This window comes from Apis mellifera, linkage group LG11, assembly GCF_003254395.2.
Source record: "Apis mellifera strain DH4 linkage group LG11, Amel_HAv3.1, whole genome shotgun sequence".
Classification (NCBI taxonomy): domain Eukaryota; kingdom Metazoa; phylum Arthropoda; class Insecta; order Hymenoptera; family Apidae; genus Apis; species Apis mellifera.
In genome coordinates, this window is record NC_037648.1 from 14,832,563 (window position 1) to 14,851,333 (window position 18,771).

The 18,771-nt window shown below is 20.5% G+C and overlaps 4 protein-coding genes across 8 annotated transcripts; 2 read left to right on the forward strand and 2 right to left on the reverse strand.

Moving 5' to 3' along the window:
* Positions 1 to 441: 441 nt before the first annotated feature.
* Positions 442 to 3,890, reverse strand: LOC724877 (integral membrane protein GPR155). 3 transcript variants are annotated; one of them, XM_026443646.1, is made up of 12 exons: positions 3,750 to 3,890; positions 3,501 to 3,619; positions 3,117 to 3,406; positions 2,849 to 3,058; positions 2,247 to 2,764; positions 2,103 to 2,170; positions 1,805 to 1,951; positions 1,597 to 1,736; positions 1,362 to 1,524; positions 1,128 to 1,293; positions 873 to 1,059; positions 442 to 790 (listed from the first exon to the last, which is right to left on the reverse strand). In XM_026443646.1, the coding sequence occupies exons 2-12, from the start codon at positions 3,566 to 3,568 to the stop codon at positions 477 to 479; spliced, it is 2,271 nt and encodes a 756-aa protein (XP_026299431.1). In that variant the 5' UTR covers positions 3,569 to 3,619; positions 3,750 to 3,890; the 3' UTR covers positions 442 to 476. The 3 variants fall into 3 exon arrangements, with proteins under 3 accessions (XP_026299431.1, XP_026299430.1, XP_026299429.1); XM_026443645.1 differs by having other exon boundaries at positions 2,840 to 3,058; XM_026443644.1 differs by having other exon boundaries at positions 2,247 to 3,058.
* A 4,138-nt stretch (positions 3,891 to 8,028) lies between these two features.
* LOC409595 lies at positions 8,029 to 9,684 on the forward strand. Its single transcript, XM_006566767.2, has 4 exons — positions 8,029 to 8,159; positions 8,377 to 8,566; positions 8,671 to 9,225; positions 9,308 to 9,684. Exons 1-4 carry the CDS (start codon positions 8,029 to 8,031, stop codon positions 9,485 to 9,487), a joined length of 1,056 nt encoding a protein of 351 aa, XP_006566830.1. The 3' UTR covers positions 9,488 to 9,684.
* A 985-nt stretch (positions 9,685 to 10,669) lies between these two features.
* LOC409877 (myeloid leukemia factor) lies at positions 10,670 to 15,171 on the reverse strand. 3 transcript variants are annotated; one of them, XM_016915245.2, is made up of 7 exons: positions 14,869 to 15,171; positions 14,119 to 14,323; positions 13,739 to 14,021; positions 13,484 to 13,628; positions 12,598 to 12,669; positions 11,039 to 11,096; positions 10,670 to 10,740 (listed from the first exon to the last, which is right to left on the reverse strand). In XM_016915245.2, the coding sequence occupies exons 1-6, from the start codon at positions 14,919 to 14,921 to the stop codon at positions 11,078 to 11,080; spliced, it is 777 nt and encodes a 258-aa protein (XP_016770734.1). In that variant the 5' UTR covers positions 14,922 to 15,171; the 3' UTR covers positions 10,670 to 10,740; positions 11,039 to 11,077. The 3 variants fall into 3 exon arrangements, with proteins under 3 accessions (XP_016770734.1, XP_006566702.1, XP_006566701.1); XM_006566639.3 differs by lacking the exon at positions 12,598 to 12,669 and having other exon boundaries at positions 14,869 to 14,921; XM_006566638.3 differs by lacking the exons at positions 10,670 to 10,740; positions 11,039 to 11,096; positions 12,598 to 12,669 and adding an exon at positions 13,064 to 13,216 and having other exon boundaries at positions 14,869 to 14,921.
* A 1,619-nt stretch (positions 15,172 to 16,790) lies between these two features.
* LOC552769 (ubiA prenyltransferase domain-containing protein 1 homolog) lies at positions 16,791 to 18,562 on the forward strand. Its single transcript, XM_625145.6, has 2 exons — positions 16,791 to 17,028; positions 17,458 to 18,562. The coding sequence occupies exon 2, from the start codon at positions 17,471 to 17,473 to the stop codon at positions 18,467 to 18,469; it is 999 nt and encodes a 332-aa protein (XP_625148.1). The 5' UTR covers positions 16,791 to 17,028; positions 17,458 to 17,470; the 3' UTR covers positions 18,470 to 18,562.
* Positions 18,563 to 18,771: the final 209 nt, after the last annotated feature.

The following is an 18,771-nucleotide window of genomic DNA, read 5'->3' on the forward strand; positions in this document are numbered from 1 at the left end:
AATTTCAAATTTATAAGAAAATAGAGGTATTTTGTACAAAAAAATACTGCATATAATAGTGATTAGCAAATTTAAGAATAGAATACTAATATTCATCTCTTTGGCTTTTCGTTTGATTAATTATTATCAGTTTTTTCTATAGGATTATATTATAAAATATATGTAGCATTTATAATTACAGAAAGCAGAAAAAGCACAGCCAGATAAAAAATAATTCTATAGAATAAATATTAATCAATAATATTGAATAAATTATAATTGAATAAATTAATTAAAAAAATATACAAATTTAAAAAAATATTAAAAAATTATATTCCACCTTGAAAGATCTTAGATAATATATTGCACGGAATAAGTAAAAAATTTCACTATTAGATATTCCAATTTATAGCATTTTAAAAAATTAATATTTGATAACGTATTTCAAAAGAATTATAAAAATAATCATTTTCATAAAATTTTATCAAGATGTACAATTAGGCATTAAAAATATAAAGCAAATTTTGATCACAAAAATGATGGGTACCATCAATATGCTGTAACACTCTACTTTCTAATAAATTACGACCATATTGAATGGCTTCTTCTCTTGTTTGCGCAATATTGGCTTCGAGCAACCAATTAACTAAATCAGTTCCAGTGAAAACACCTTTGTATACCTTTAATAAGCGTCTACGACATATGGCTATACGAGCACGACATTCAGTTAAATAACAACGATTAAATTGATCCCTAATAGCCTTCACTTCTGGACTTAATGCATCTTCAGGAGGAAGTTGTAATTCTTTTTCTATAAATAGCAAATTATATTATTTTAATTATAAATATTTTTTATTTAAAGATAAATATATATAATAAAAATAATTTTGTACCAGTACGCCATTTTTGACATATTTTTCGTAGCCAATATCCTAACTTCCCAAGATCAGTATCTAATCCAAAAATAGCAAATGTGATTAATGATTGGCCAAAATTTAAAGCAACATCCAAAAATGCTAATTCTGCATAAATCCCCGTTAATTGTTCCATTAATAATGTTCCAATTGATATGGATAAACCCTTTATAAAATATTTATAATAAAATATAATTTTATCTTTTGAATATATTACACATATAATATACTTACTATAAACATAGAGCATAGAAGTAAAATAACAAATATAAGATGTCGTAAAAGTTGAGGATCATTTCTTTCATTTTCAACATCTATGTATAAATCACAATTATTAATTTCATTATTATAGCTTCTACATATTCTATTTGGACAATCATCTATATATTCACAACCAATGCTAATAAAATTAATATATTAATTAAAAAAAAGTTTTATTTATTTTAATTTGTTATATGAATCACTTACATTGGAGTATTAGAAGTTGAAGAAATCAAATCTTCAACATCTACTACCTGTCCTTCACTATCATCATTATTAGAATTTTCAGCATTATTTATTAAATTAGAATAAGATGTTAAAATATTTCGACGATGATAATTCTGTTGTAAAATCAAACAGCCTATTGTTACTGTAAAAAAAAATATATAATAAAAAAAAAATTATTTCTTCTTTCATTTGACAAAATACATTTTATTCCTACCAATAAAGCAGAATGTTAATATAAAAATAGAAATTCCAGCTTGAATAGTACCAAATTGAAAATTTGGATTTCTAAACTCAAGTTCAGATTCCTTTGAAGATATAGTGCTACACATGATAATTGCTATTAAAAATGGAATTCTGAAACAATATATTAATTATATTATCTTTTTTAGTATTAATTGTAGGAAAATGTAAATTTATCATACCCCCATCCTATAGGATAAAACCATTTTTGAATATTGTAAACAAAATCCAGAGAACGGGAACTTAAATATAACAAAGTTGCAGCTATTGCCATAGTCCAAATACGACTTGCATATACTCCCATAGTAATTAAAATAAATTGAATATACCTATAATAAATTAATATATATATAATTATTGTAAATTGCAATATAAATTTTAATATTTTTAATAATTTATATTAATAATATAAGTTAATATATATAATATATATTATATTATATTAAATAAAATAAAAGTAGATAAAATAATAGATATTACCATAAAACTGAATCACTATTATGAGATTCAAGTTTTGTCCATATTACGACACCAATAGCTGTCGCCAACTAAAATCATAATTTTTATATAAATATTTCGATTATAATTGATACAAATTCTAAACCAATGTAATTTACTACAAACCTGAGCAATTATAATACAGAATGTACATTTATGAGTGATGCATTTATATTTTCTTTTTTCTAATCCAATAAAACAGATTATTAGCCATATGCACACTGTTGCTGAAGCAATGCTTACATCAAAAGAAAATATATTTAATTGATGTTCATAATTTTCTGGGCTAATCCCACTCGCAACAGCATCAATTAATTTTGCAGATACAAACATTAGTGGAGCAGATAAAAAAGTACAAGCAACCATTGCCGATGCAATTAAATCAATTTCAAGATTATATCGAAGAGTGAAAATAAATAAAGCTGGTGCTGTAGGAATAGTACCATATAGAAATCCATATGTACTTAAATCTTGTGTATCTGTAGCATTTTCTCCGGGATTTAAAAGAATAATAGATTCTCTTATAACCAAAGGAAGTACCAGCAATTTTATTGATATTAATATACCTGGTATTACAAGAGCTGTACCTTTCAACTTATGGACTTTTCCAACCATCATTAATCCCAACAAAAAAAGAGCACTTGCTGAGAAAGCATTACCAAATATATTAAGCACAGTTGCAAGTACAGGTGGTACTACATGACTAAAGATAAGATTACCAAAAATACCAAGGACAGTCATGAGAAGTACAGGATTCAACATTATTCCTTTTATAATAGAGTAAATCATGTCCTTATAATTTCTATGATCTTCATCATAACGCTTACCAATTTCTAATAATACAAAACCAATTGGATTTAAAATAACCAATGATATAGGTGCCATTAAATATAAATAAGCAGCATATTCAGGGTGTGTTTTCCCATATAATGCATGAACTATAAAAATAATAATATTATATATTTATAAATTGATATTAATTTTCAATTTACTTACTCATAGGATATCCAATAGCAAAATCATTACTTTGTGTAGTAAATATTGCAAAAAGTGCAGCACAACCTGGATTTGATCTTCTTTTAATAATTAAAGATATACTAAGAACAACAAAAAATACACAACTCTTAGCTAATAATACAGCAAAAAGAAATTTCCAGTTTACTAAAGTAAAATTTAATTTTGCTAATGACATAAAAATTAAGGAAGGTAGAGCAAATGTTCCTACAAAAGTATTTAGGCCATTTGCTTCTATTTTAGTAATAACATCAAAGCGTCCTGCAATATATCTGAAAAATAAATTTTTTTCATGTATATTTTAAAAATTATATAATAAAAATTTAATTATTAAAATAAAAAATAATTTTTATTAAAAAAATTTACCCGCATAATATAATAGCAAAGCACTGTATAAGTGCAAGATATAAATTATCTATTGGTTCAACTTTCATTTTAGGAATTGAAATTTCTTTCAATTTAGATGATTAATATTTTTTAAATTTCTGAAAATATAAAATAATTTAAATTGAATAAACATTTTAAATAAAATATTTTTAATAAATTAAAATCTTATTAGAAATAAAAAAATAACTTATTAAAATATATAAATATAAATATATAAAATACACATACATTTATATCATAGTTTATGATGTTAGTATTGTCACTTTTTTAATATGACATTATTATTGTCCCAAAATGAATATAGAAAGATATTTTATAGGATTAATTCCACATCAATTTCATTTTTTTTGTTATTTTTTTCATAATCTGAAATAAAAAATATATTCTTTTGAACAATGATTTCCATATGTTTATGAATATCAAAAAAATAAATATCACGAAATAAATAAGATTAAAACAATTATTATAAATTATTAGAAAGTTAATAATTACATATCATTTTTTAAATACAATGATAAACAAATTAAAATAAATATTCATGTAAAAATATAAATATTTTTTTTAAACGTAATTGATATTTATTATATCCTTCAATTATAATCAAAATGAAAAATACATATGAAATGACCTATAAAGCTGATTGTAAAAATTATGAAAGATATTGATAGTGTTTGATATAATATAAATATTTTACGCACATTAATATCAAGAAAACATGCATGATTACATATATACATAAGTAGATAATTTTCAATCTCATCTAGCATACATCGATATCCATTGCTAAATTTGATTGGTTCATTCATATCATGTGCCTTTAAAATCAGCTTTATTATATAAATTTTTATAATATTATATATAATTTATATAATTTTTATAATATTTCTATAATAATAACTTAAAATTATACTTTCAAAATAGAAAAATTTTATTTATAATTATATTATGAAATTACAAGTAAATTAAAAATTATTTTAAATTCAAAATTAATATTATAAAATTATATAAATATAATCATTTTAATCATCATTACTAAAAAATAAAAAATATAAATTTAAATTTATATATATAAAGAAGATGTATAGAAGATTCGATATTTATTATTAATATTTAAGAATTTAAATTTATTAGTTTATAGCAAGATATTACAAACATATAATAAAATTTAAAAAATAAATACATATTACACATTTAATTAGTAAAAAATATAATACTCATATTTCAACTAATATTTATAATTATATATATTTATTATTAATATATATAATATGTTATATATTCAAAAAGTTCGAAATACATGGAAAATAAAAAAAAATAATTCTATTATGATAAACAATTAGTTAATTTTATCACATTAATATATTCTAAATGTATATTTATCTGTATGAATTAAATAATAATACAAATAATATATGATAATATAAAATTATAACTCAATAAATAATTATTAACTTCAATTATTAACTATTCTAATATATACTAATATATATAAGTATAGTATATACTAATATATACTATACCTATACTAATAGGTAATTATTAACTTTCTGAAAAAATATAATCAAATTTTAAACAAAATATTTTAAATATATAAACTTTAAACAGTATTTGAATATTATTAAGAAAATAATGATAATATCTTAATAAAATAATAGAAGAATAAAAGAAAAAGAATTCGAAATAAAAAATTTAAAAGAAAATATTTATTTTATACGATATAATATTAAGAATTATCAAAAATAATTTTATCATTATTTTAGTTGAACTTGTAACATCCAAGTTCACACATATGCATATAGATCATTTACACAAACATACATTTATATACAATGCAATGTTTCAACTGATAGAAAAATATATCTTTACGTCATGCATGAATCACATATATATTTTTGTATTTTATGTAATTAAATTGCTCTACCATAAATAAAAATCAATAGAAATCTGATTTATTTTTAATTATAATTATAATGAAAAAATATTTATGTATATCTTCTGTAAAATAAATATATAAGCACATGTAAAGATTAAATTTTTTTGCATTATTATCGAAATTCATATGCCACTATTATAGAAATATATCTGTCATTGAAACTATAAACATGAAACTATTCTAATATAAGTTTTTAAAGTGTAATTAAGAAAATAATAATAATCGATGAAAAAACATTGTGATATTTATAACATTAAATTGATAAAAATGTATATTATATATTAAATAATAATTAAACTGTTTTTGTGTATATTTTTTATAAGAATAAATAAAAAATGAAATCATTATCAAATAAACTATATTAATAATAGTTGATTTATTTTTAATTTTCTCAAAAGAATAATATAACTGCGTAGTAATTTCGTTTCATCAAAATACATATAGAATTACATTATAATCACGTGACCAATAGATATCTAAATGAATCTAATGTGATTGTTTTAATTTGCATATATATTAGATTAAATATATATTTATATGTATATAAAAAAATATATATATAATACTTATATATTTATTATATATTGTTTGTAATTGAATTGTGGCTGAATTATTAAAACAATATTAACAATATATTAAAATATATAAAACAATATTAACAATAAAACCGCGCGAAATATCATTTTTGTCATGATTCAGAATTCCATAGAATCCCAAAGTAAAATATTTATAACTTAAAAAAAATACCAATTCAAGGTCATTTAAAATAGTGCGCCTGAAATTATAAAGAAAAAAAATGTAATATATGCAATGAATAAAAAGTGAGAATAATCATTAACATAGTATCTATTTAATTTTCTTTCTTGGAAATCCTAATAATTATATTAACGTTTCGAAGAATGTATACAGTTATATTTATCATGAAACTCAACTCAAGAAAAGTTAACGTAAGGCTTCGATAGCTTAACAATTGGAAAATGGTGATATTTTTCAGAAGCGCAATATGTTCAACCAATCATATTTAAGATGAATTTCTTTGTGACAAATTTTTTATATCTTGTTTTATGGATTAATTAATTTCGAAATTTGTATTAAATATATTGAAAATAATGTAGAATTTCAAATATGGATAAAATTTTAATAATTATAAATATGTAAATACATATTTATTGAATACATATTTTCGGATGTAATACAAAAAAGTAATATTAAATATTAGACAAGAAAAAATTGTTTTTCAATTTATTTAAAAAAGAAAGAAAACATATAAATTCTAAATTATGTCTTCTAAATTTTATATGAAATAATAGTCACGTGGTAAATTATCAAACCAAGCTTGGCAGAGAGGTAAGGGAGAACTATAAAGGCTTGAACGTATATAATCTTCAGCATACATTCCACTACCCAGTTCTGCTTGGACTTCGGACGTGTAAATTGTGCCAAGCTTCCGAAGAGGGAAAGTTTTTGTTTGTTTGGTGCGCTCATTGTATGGGTAAGTTCTATAATATATTTAATTTCTTTTTTTCTTTTTTTGATTTTTTTATGTTTTGAATAAAAAATTACATTTATTTACAAAATAGTTGATAAAATAATTCGCATATGCGTACTTGAAACATCTTGTGTCCTAGTTCGGGAGGGAAATACTTTCACTTCTAATATCATATATTTATAATTTAATTTATATTATTATATTCAATGGTAATAAATTATAAACATAATACATTGATGTAAGTAATGTGCTATTAAATCAAATAAATACTTAAACTAATAAATGTAAACATTAATGTTTTGGCGTCATTAGAATTTCATACTTACTATACCATTATTTTTTGAATCATATTTAAAATTTGAATTTTTTTTAAAATTATAATAATGTATTGTGAATTTAAAAACAGAAAACAAATATATGTTTTTTCTTACGTAATTATTTTCACAATATTAATTAATTTATTTTGATATAATTTGATATAGTATTATTTTGAAAAATATAAAATATTAAACATTTAATATAGATATTAAATAAATTGTTAGAATTGGCAATTTTTTTAATATTAGTAAATATATTAGCGCGAATAGTAACATTGAGACGAAAGCATAGTAGACACGTGGCATATTACATATCTACCTGGTCACGTATTGATTCATCATGCGTATATATACCGTCGCCATGTTGGATACTAAGCCAACGACAACTCCGATCCGTTTCTCTGCTTTTATTTCACAAATTTTGTCATTTGGAATCGTATTAATTCGTGTGCTTAAATAGCAATGGAGATATGGTATATATATATTTATTAATAGAAATAATAATTACAACAAATAAGTTATGAGTTATATTGATTAAAAAATATCCTATTCATACTTATGGAATTACAAAGTATTATTTTTTATATATTTTATCTTTTAAAATAAACAATTATTTATTTGAAATTATTAATAAAAGATATATATATATTATACATATGTAAAATATATCAATGATAAAAATACATCATTTTATATTTTTAGAGCGAGAGAAGAGTATAAAACACGGAGAGAGCCCTGTGGAGCCAATAAGCAGCTGCAGGGATGAGCATGGCTTTGTGCCAACAGTGGGCCGTTGGGGAAGTGAATGGCCAAGTTGACTCGAAACAGCAGAAACATGGTGCCAGCCACAAGGGCAGGCACGAGGGCCCTGGATCAGGGGTGTGCCATTACCCTTGCCGGTATGGGCCCATTATGAGGCACCAGCCTTGACCGTTTTAACAGTCGAACAATATGAGGAACTAGCAGGCAGCGTTGAATTAGAAACGCAGCATTTACTGCGTGAGCATCGCTATGATACCATTGGCAATTTCCTTAAGTAATTGTCATAACATGTTTTATAAGTTTATATTAATATTATAAAACAATTATTATAATAATTTGTTTTGCAATTAATAGGTTTTATAAGGATTATATTGCAAGTGGAGAAACTGTTCTGGAGAGATTCTATCATAAATACCAACCATTGATAACCCGTGAACATCACACTTGTGTGGGTTTAGGATTTGAATTACTATACCGTTTAAAATGTTTGAATAAAAGGTTTCCTGGTATAGCAAGTGGTTTCTATTTAGTGTCTTGTGAAGAGGTATATTTATAATTCTTAAATATATTTTAATCTATATATATATATATGTATATTTTTTATAATTAAAAATTTATAATTTTTTTATAAATTTCTTTGTTATGTAGACGATTGATAATGTTGCTAATTATGTTGGAGGACCACCTGCTGCAGATAGTGGTGAAAAAGAACATGTGTTAGTGTGCCTGAAAATTAAAATTGGCGGACGACAAGGAGTTATGCTACTTGATCCTGGATATCATGTAGCTCGAGTAATTACTATAATGGAGGATAAATTATACCCACATACAGGCTGGTTTATTCAATCTGATGAACCAGATTGTAAAAAAGAATATAATTACTTTTTATGCACTAACGATCCAGATTATATTGAATGGCATGAAAGAAAAACACGATCTGATACCTTAGAAAGAACACAAGTTGCTCTTATATATGTGGCAAGGCCTTATTTAACTGCCATTGATGTTACGGAACGCAGAAATTTAGTTTATAACTTCAGAAGTCTTCTTGCAAGAGATACTAAAGGTCATGTTACAGCTGGTTTATATTTTCCTGTTGTGCTGGATATAAACAATGCACAAAGTTTTACAATTTTTTATCAAACTAATAATGGCAAAAGACGAATCAAAATGGCATTTAATAAATTCTGCAGTTCACCAAAAGTATGTTTTTTATTTATATAAAAATTAATATTAAATAATTGTAAAAAATTAATATTGTTAAATAATAATATATTTTGTTTAGATAAATCCTGATACTGAAGAAAAAGAAATTATCGCCGAATGTGCCCGGCAGTTAGGTCTTTTACAAGATTCCCTAGAAGATCTATTATCTGCTCTTGCTACAGTTATGAGCGATTCAGCCTTTGTGGCCCAATTATTGGCTATTAATGCAAGAATCAACACTTTGGCAGAAGATAATTAACACAAGTCAATCTGCCCTGTGCGGTGCAGACAATATATAATATATCATTTCTTTTGTCAGCTTTCTTCTTACGTTCTTTTTATTTTATTAATGATTATGTTAATAGTTTTACTATGTATTACAGATGTTAATTTTATTCTTGTTATAAAATAAGGTATATTTTTTTAATGAATTTTAATAAAATTATATTATATACATTATTGTTACTAATTCAATGAAAACATTAATTAATTGCACTATATATTAATTTTAAAATTATTTTTAGAATTTAGTAATAGAATACATATACATTCATATATCATTCTTTATTATTATTTACATAAATATTTAATCGTAGATGATTTTAAAATCTTAGAAAATTAAATGTTTTCATTGAAACATTATTAAATAAAATTAGTTTCTATTTAAAAAAAAATTATAAAAAGAGGTACTAGGAACGGCTTATATTTAATTTTTTTGTTTTTAATATAAAAAAGTGAACTAAATTATATTAAATCTATAATTTTTATTGAAATAAATAATGACAAAAATTATTACATTAAATTGTACATTCATTGATAAATATATCCCAAAATATGTTTATTTTTATTTAAAATTGAAAATGTATTAAATGTATAACAAATTGAAATTTAAATGATTTATTAATATTAAAAATATAATTAAAATTTAAACATTTAAATATAGTTTTTTAGATGAAATATATTTTTTGTTCATAAATTGAATTGTTTTTAAATAATGTAAATGTTTTTTTATTATGTATAGATATATTTAAAATAAAATTAAATATTTTCTGACATTATTCATATTTTTCACATATGTTAATGCATATCATACATGTTATTTATTTAAAAAGATTCAAGAAAATAATAAATTTACATATAGAATGAAAAATAACTGCAGCATAATTTCAATAAAATATTTATATGATATAGAAAATATTTTTTAAACTTTAATTTTAAGAAAAAAAATGTCAGAAAACTTGAAAACATACTAAGATTCATCTAAACCTATAAAAATATAATAAGAAATTATTTGAAACTATTAAAACTAATGATTTTATCGATTAAAACATTTAGATTCTACCAAAATTCTATAACATAGTTTAAATTTAAATAATTAAATACAAAGTCTATATATTACTATGAGATATAATGACACTTTTTGCAAACTTCAACATCCACATTTTTGGTTTCTTATTATAATCAACTGCAGTACTGCTAATGTAGATTTGAATACAATTGGATGAATTCAAACTGTAAACATAAGAATATGAAATCATAATATATTTTTTGATATTATTAAAATTAAATTATGAAATATGTAAAATATGAAAATGATAAAATTTATTAAAAAATTTATATATTAATATAAAATAATACATTGTAATATAAAATTTTTAAAAAATTTTATAAAAATAAAAATGATTAATAAATTTCAAAAATTAAAAATTAAATAGTATAATATTAAAAAATATATATTCAATACATATTCAATAAATTACAGAAAAATTGAAATATAAAAATATAAATTTTAAATAAAATGCATACTTACATTGCATGTGTGTCATTGTATACTATGCTTTTTATTTTATTAATATTTGCGGTTGTACCTGCAATATATAATATATAGTATATTCTATACAAATCTTATTTATTATACACAATATGTGATTTTATATAAATTTTAAAAGTAACAAAATAAATAATATATTATGAATAAATATTATAATGGATTAATATTTTATATTCTTATATATAAACAAAAAAATGCAAAAAACAAAAATGTATAATATATAAAATTAAAAAGATATAATTAAAAAAATAAATGAAAAGTAAAAAATAAATAAAGTAAAAATATAAAAAAATAAAGTAAAAAAAATATTATTTTATGAATGCAAAATTTCATTTCTTATATTTTTTATTTTAATTTTTTAGTTTATATATTATAATTTTTATATATTATTATATTAAATATATAGATATTTTTTAAAAATCGAAATTAATTTCAAAAAATGAAATATTGAAAACTGATCATTTTATTTTATGCGTATTTAAATATCAGTATTCATTATATCAATATTCATGATTTAATATCATAATATATATATCATAATATCATATACTGCATAAAAAAATTCGCTATTATTGATATTAATGTATAAAAAAAGACTAATCGATCAAATTTTGCTAAAATATGTTAAAATGTTATTTATTATTATTAATAAATTAAAAATAAAAATAAAATGAAAATTAATAAATTGAAAATTTATAAAAAAATTTTCTCATTTTTTTAAATGAATATAATAATATAAAGAATATAAAGAAATAATATAAAAAAAATATTCTTAAATAAGATTTTTAAATATATTTTTTCTTAAAAAATATGAAAGAAAAAAAGATAAAATATGAATTATATTTATTATATTTTATTACAAAATAACAAGATATTTAAAAAATATTTGTATTTAATAGATATCTAATATCTATAATATATTTAAAAAAAAATTGTATTTAAGGTATACATTTTTAAATTAATTTTAAATTAAAACTTCTTTATTTAAATCTTTTAATTTCTTATTGAAATTTATAATCTAAAAATTATCAATACATTTCTATAAATTGAGAAATTTCAATTTACTGCTTTTATGTAAATACAATAATATATCTAATAAAATCACAAAAAAAAAAAATATAATATATCATTATAAATATTAATATACTTTAACTATAACTACTATGTTACAGACTACAAACAACATGCATGAATCAGTGATATTTTTACATATTTTTATGATGTTTCTTCTTATTGAAAAACATTGAATTAAAAAATATGAAATATTGTAACTTATTAAAGTTCATTAGAAACATTAGTTTTATTCAAAAGAATGATTATTTTTGCTCAATAAATTCTATCCTTAAATAATTTAATAATGCAAGTACAGATATTTATTATAAATAAATTTTCTTTATATTCGTAATTTTTTTATATTATAAATATGTTAATATTTGTAATATGTATTTTGTTAAATCACAAATTTTTAATTCTGTAACACATTTATGTGTTTAATACATGTTCAAAACCATAAATTTTAATAAAATTACTAAAATTACCTTAAATTGTAAATTGAGTTGTATGGTTTAGATGATGATAATCTTAAACTACGTCTAGGAGAAGATGTCCATCTTGAAGAATTAGAATATCGATTATGAAAGCATATAACAAGCAAATAAATAAAAAAGTAGAATAAAACAAAAAAATAAAAAATTTAGATATTAAGATTTAGACTTAATTTCATGCTTATAGTACATTAAATAAAAAAAATGTAAGTGTAGATGTTTTATTGATACATTATCTTTTATTAATCCCAATGAGTTTACATTACTATAAAATAAGAATCAAAGTTATGAAATATATTGCAATTTATTATTTATTATTAAATCAATAAATTATATATTCATGTAATGATATAATAATTATAACTATTTGTAACACATGAAATATAAGAAAATTAAAATATCATGAAAGTACTATAATGAAATTCTAATTATTTCATATTATAACTAAACAAAACAAATAGAAATTAAAACTTAAATGTTTTTATTTGAATGTTTGATACAAAATTTTAGCAGGGAATGCAGAAAGTAAGATAAAATGATATTTAATATGATGAGATCCTTTTTCTTCATTCACTTTTTTTTACTGGTTCGTCTTCTGGTTTTCTTATGTACACTGCATAAATTTAAATTTATCAGTAACAGCGCTATATATATAATATTTTTATTCATGCACACATAATCTTAAGTGTACATTTCTATGATAAATACATGCAACATCACTACATGTATTAACATTTTAATATTTTAATAAAGATGTATTAAACATCAATTGTATATTTTAAAGAATTATAAGATAAATATTTATACTTTTTTTTCTTTTGTGCAAATAATTATACATAAAGATTTTGTTTGAAATAAATTATATATTTAATGAACTAACCTTCCTGATGGATCAGGTAAAGCCAACTGTCTATGATCGAATCTATTTCGATGACCATGGATACCATAATGAGAATTTCCATGATGGTAATTTCCATAATGACGAACACGTGATTCCCATTCTTTATTAAAACTTTCTGCTTCTTCTGTAAAATAAAATAATATATTTTTTTTATTTTAGATATGAAATAAATAAAAATAATGATATGATTAATAGATATGAAATAAATGAATTCTTATAAAAAAGATTCTTAACCTTCATCAAGATTAATAAATTCCTGATGTTCCTCTTGTTCACCACTATGAATATTTTGTTCTCTTTCTAAAATATGTGCTCTATCTCCAATATGATGTTCAATAGCCATCTTTTTTTTTCCAGTACGAGAATCACAGACTGTTGTTTTTGTTTCTTTTATGCCACCTGGAACAGTTGTTGTGGATGTGGTTTCTTCATAAACCTGTGGACGACCATCACTACCAAATGTCATTACAGAATTTGATACAAAGGAATGACAATTTCCACTTGATGCCATATTATCCTAAAATATTTTTTTTTAATATATATAATTATATTATAAATTTTCTTATTTATTATTTATTATAAATTTCATAAATTAAAAAGAAGAATTTACATACAAAATTTGAAAACATATTGCCCATATTAAATGATGGTAATGGTGGAAATCCAAATGGTAATACTTGAAGATCATCCTGATGATTTCGATTCCTATGATTAGCATGTGCAATAGCATTATGGCTAGGATGACCCATCATACCAAATGGGTCATTAAATAATGAATTCATCATATTATTCATATGTCTCATAGATTGAATATGAGATCTATAAAAAATAATATTAAAAATTTGAATGTATTTTTTTTTTTATAATAAAATCTTCAAATGTAATAAAATAAATGAAAATTTCAATAAATATTTTCTTATAATATTAATTATACAAAAGAATAATATATTAAAAAATAATTATATCAAATAATTAATAATTAATTAAATTAATACAACAAAATTAAAAAAAAATATTATAAAAACGAAATTTCCATTATAAAATTTAAAATATAAAAAATTAAAATATAAAATATAAAAATTAAATATAGTTAATCATATTTCTAATTTATAAGATAAGATTTTAATGCGGAATGTTTTACAAATATAGATATTTACTAATTTTTTTTCTAAAAATTATATAATTTTATCGAATCAAAATATTAATAATATATAATAAATATTTATGTAATAAAATTAATAAAATATCGTTTTTTGTTTTATTTAATTATAATTACAATAAACTAAGTTTAAAAATAAAATAATTCATATATTTTTCATTCTTATAAAAAAAATTAAGAAATTAAAATTTGTATTTTAACTTACCCAAAAATAGGATCATCGTCGAGATCACTCATCAATGATCCGAAAAAGGACATTTTGAAAAACAGAATATTTGTGAAAAAGATTACGATCGATAATTAAAAATAGAATAACGTAAACACTTAAAATGTATAAAACAAAATAAATTTTTATGGAAAATTTCACTGAAAGGATTTATTAGAAATTTCTGGAACAGAACGTGAAGTAAAACGATCAATTCTATCTGACACCACCGTTTATGAAACGTATAATGAACAGCGTATAATAAATGGATGTATCTTCCACAATCATAGAGTCACAGCCTACTTTAGATACATGGTTAAATCTGGCAACATGGTTTTTGCTAGTACCAAGAGTCTTATTTTATTACGATAATGTTATTACGATAAATAGAAAACGGAATCTAATCTTTTTTTAAATTAATCTATATATATATATATATATACATATAATTATACATATAATTTTTGTATAATCAAGTATAAATGTTTAATTATAATGCAAAAAATAGAAATAATATAAACAAGTGATAAATATATAATTTTTGAGGTTATAGTTTATATCTATTTGTATTGACATTAATTTAAATAAATTAATATATGTGATAAAAAAATAATATTAAGTGAGAGAGATTAGATATATAAATAAAAATGAATAATTCGCTAAAAATATTGATATAATTATTAAACCAATTCCAAACAATAAATTATATTAAAAAATGATATATAATTTATAATTTAATTATTAATTAATTTATAAGATTTTAATATAAAAAAGTTATATTATCATGTAACTATATAGTAATAGTATTATTATTACTATTACTAAATTATTATAGTATATAATTGTTAAAAATTAAGATATAAAATAAGAATTTCAAAATTCTAATTTTAGTTTCTAACAAATATCTATATACATAGAAAAAAAGAAAAATAAAATAATAAATGAAAAAAATAGTTATGTATATTCGTATCTATTAACTAAATTTAAAAAAAAAAATATTAATTTTTTTAATTTAAATTTGCATTTTTATTTTGATATCCGAATATGTTGATTCAAACATTATTTGTATATAAAATCTTGTATTTTTAAAAAAATTTTGTAAGTTACATGAAACCACTATTTTTTATTTAATCTGCTTAGTAAATTCAAGATTTCAATCTTTATTTATAATTTTTATTATTTTTATTTTTTTCTTTATATAAATAAATATTTCATAAAATTAAAATTCGTGAAAACCTGAAGTAACTTCTAGTAACTTTTAGAAACTTCTAATACTTGATTGACTATATTAAAAATTTGGACATCGTTGCCATATTTATTCTCTAACTTGTTGTTCTCTAGTTAAATATATATATATATACAATTTCTTGTTAAGACATATTTACATGCATTTTGTTATTATTTTAACTAATACATTATGTTTGAATAATCTTTAAAATTTTAATTATTTTAATATTAGAATTTTTAATTTTTTAATTTTTTCTTATATTGTTTAAAAGTTATAATTATATAATATAAATTATTTTCAATCTATTATTCATATGCATATAATCAAAAATATATATGTATATATATATTATATATACATATATATATATTAAATATAGATTTTATTTGATTATATATAAAAATTACAATATTAAAAAAAATTAAATATTTTTATTTTATAAATATATATCTAATTTTTTAAATATAAAAAGATATATAAATATATGTATTTATTGATATATTTAAAAATAATAGAATATTGTTTATTTAAAAATTAATAAGAATATAATAAAAATATATATATATATATAATTTATAAATTGTACAATATTTTATTAATTTAAAAATAAAAAGTAATTAAATATTTCTAAATATTTCTTGTGAAAGTTAAATTTATTAACGATATTGTTGACTTTATGAGAAAAAAGAATATTTTAGAGAGCGCCACGTGCATATTAATGAAAACACGTCATCGTCATATGTAACAATACATAAAAAGAAGAATTCTTTTTTAAATCATAATTTCAAATTTAACTATGTGAAAATTGTTTTTTTTTTTTTGCATAATTAATAATTTTCTTATTAACTAATAAATACTTAAAAAATGTAACAATTTTGAATACAGTATGGAGATTGTTCTAACCTAATATTTTCTCTTTAAACGAATACTAGGTAAGTTCATCTAATTCTTATATATTTATTTTAAAAAATAAATTTCTTTATAAAATTATATAATGTTATAAAAATTATTTATATCAATAATTCATTTTTAATTAGTAAAATTCTTTCTACTATTCTATAGTAGTACTACATACATAGTTATAAATCCTTAAATATATATTCTATATATTTTTTGTTAACAAAAAATTTAGTTAAAGAATTTAGTTTTAACTTTCTTTTTAAATTTGTTAATTATAGAATTTATTTTTATATAATATAATTAAAAAATAGAAATATACTAGAATAAAATTCTATTAATGATATATAAATAAATTTTTTCGTTTTTTATTATATAAACTTGATTCATTATTAATAGAAAATACAAATATTATATTATACTTATTATTATATAATAATATTATTGATTTGTTTTATTTGTAGCAAAATACAAAATATGATGTCCAATGGTATTTGGGTTTCTACTAAAGAAGTTGGAGGAAAATCAATGTCAAATAATACGAATTGTTCACCAATATCATCCTCAACATTAAATTCTCCACTTATGAAATTGTCTTCATACTTCTTAGCTGTACGACCTTGGTCATTAAGTGCTTCATTAATGCCAACACTTCTTGGATCTGCATTAGCTTATCGATTAACAAACATAGCAAATTTTAGTTGGATATCTTTTATCCTCACAGTATATACAGTTTTTTGTGTACATGGAGCTGGTAATGTAGTAAATACATATTTTGATTATATAAAAGGAGTAGATAGCCGGAAAAGTGATGATAGGATATTAGTAGATCAACTTTTATCAAAAGATGAATTAGTTTCATTAGGTGCATTATTATATACAGCAGGATGTTTAGGTTTTGTTCTATTAACTACCATATCTCCTGCAAAAATGGAACATCTTGCACTTGTATATTTTGGGGGTTTATCTTCTTCATTTCTTTATACAGGAGGAATAGGATTTAAATATATTGCATTAGGTGATGTTCTTATTTTAGTTATATTTGGTCCTATTTCAGTTTTATTTGCATTCATGGCTCAAACTGGTTATATTGAACTAGGTACAATATATTATGCTATACCTCTTGCTCTAAATACAGAAGCTATTTTACATAGTAACAATACTCGAGATTTAGAGAGTGATAAAAGAGCAGGAATAGTAACATTAGCTATTTTAATAGGTCACACTGTATCTCATGTTTTATATGCTTTTTTATTATTCACACCATATGTAACTCTGGTGGTGCTTGCATTAAGGTATTCTATATGGTTTCTGTTACCAGTTATTACTTTACCAACTGCCTTCAAAATAGAAAAACAATTTAGAAGCCCTCATATGATTCAGAGTGTGCCTAAGCAAACAGCTAAATTAAATATGTTTCTGGGCATTTTATATGTTATTGCTTGTTTACTTGTCGATCCTCTTCCCTATCTGTAACATACTTGTATAATTATTTAAAGAAACTCAATGAATGATTCAAATAATTATATAGGCAGCTATTAGCCTATCTATGTAATTTTATATAATTCGTTCTTTCTTATCATTATATTTGGATTGTTATAAATTATCTAAAATCAATTGATATTATTCAATCTTGCTTTTTAATTTTATGAAAAATTAACTTTTATTAACTTTTTTCATATAAACATTATTATGTATATTATAAAACATTTTTCTTACTTGTATTATATTATGAATATTTATAATACAATAAATATTTGGATATATCTTTCCAATAA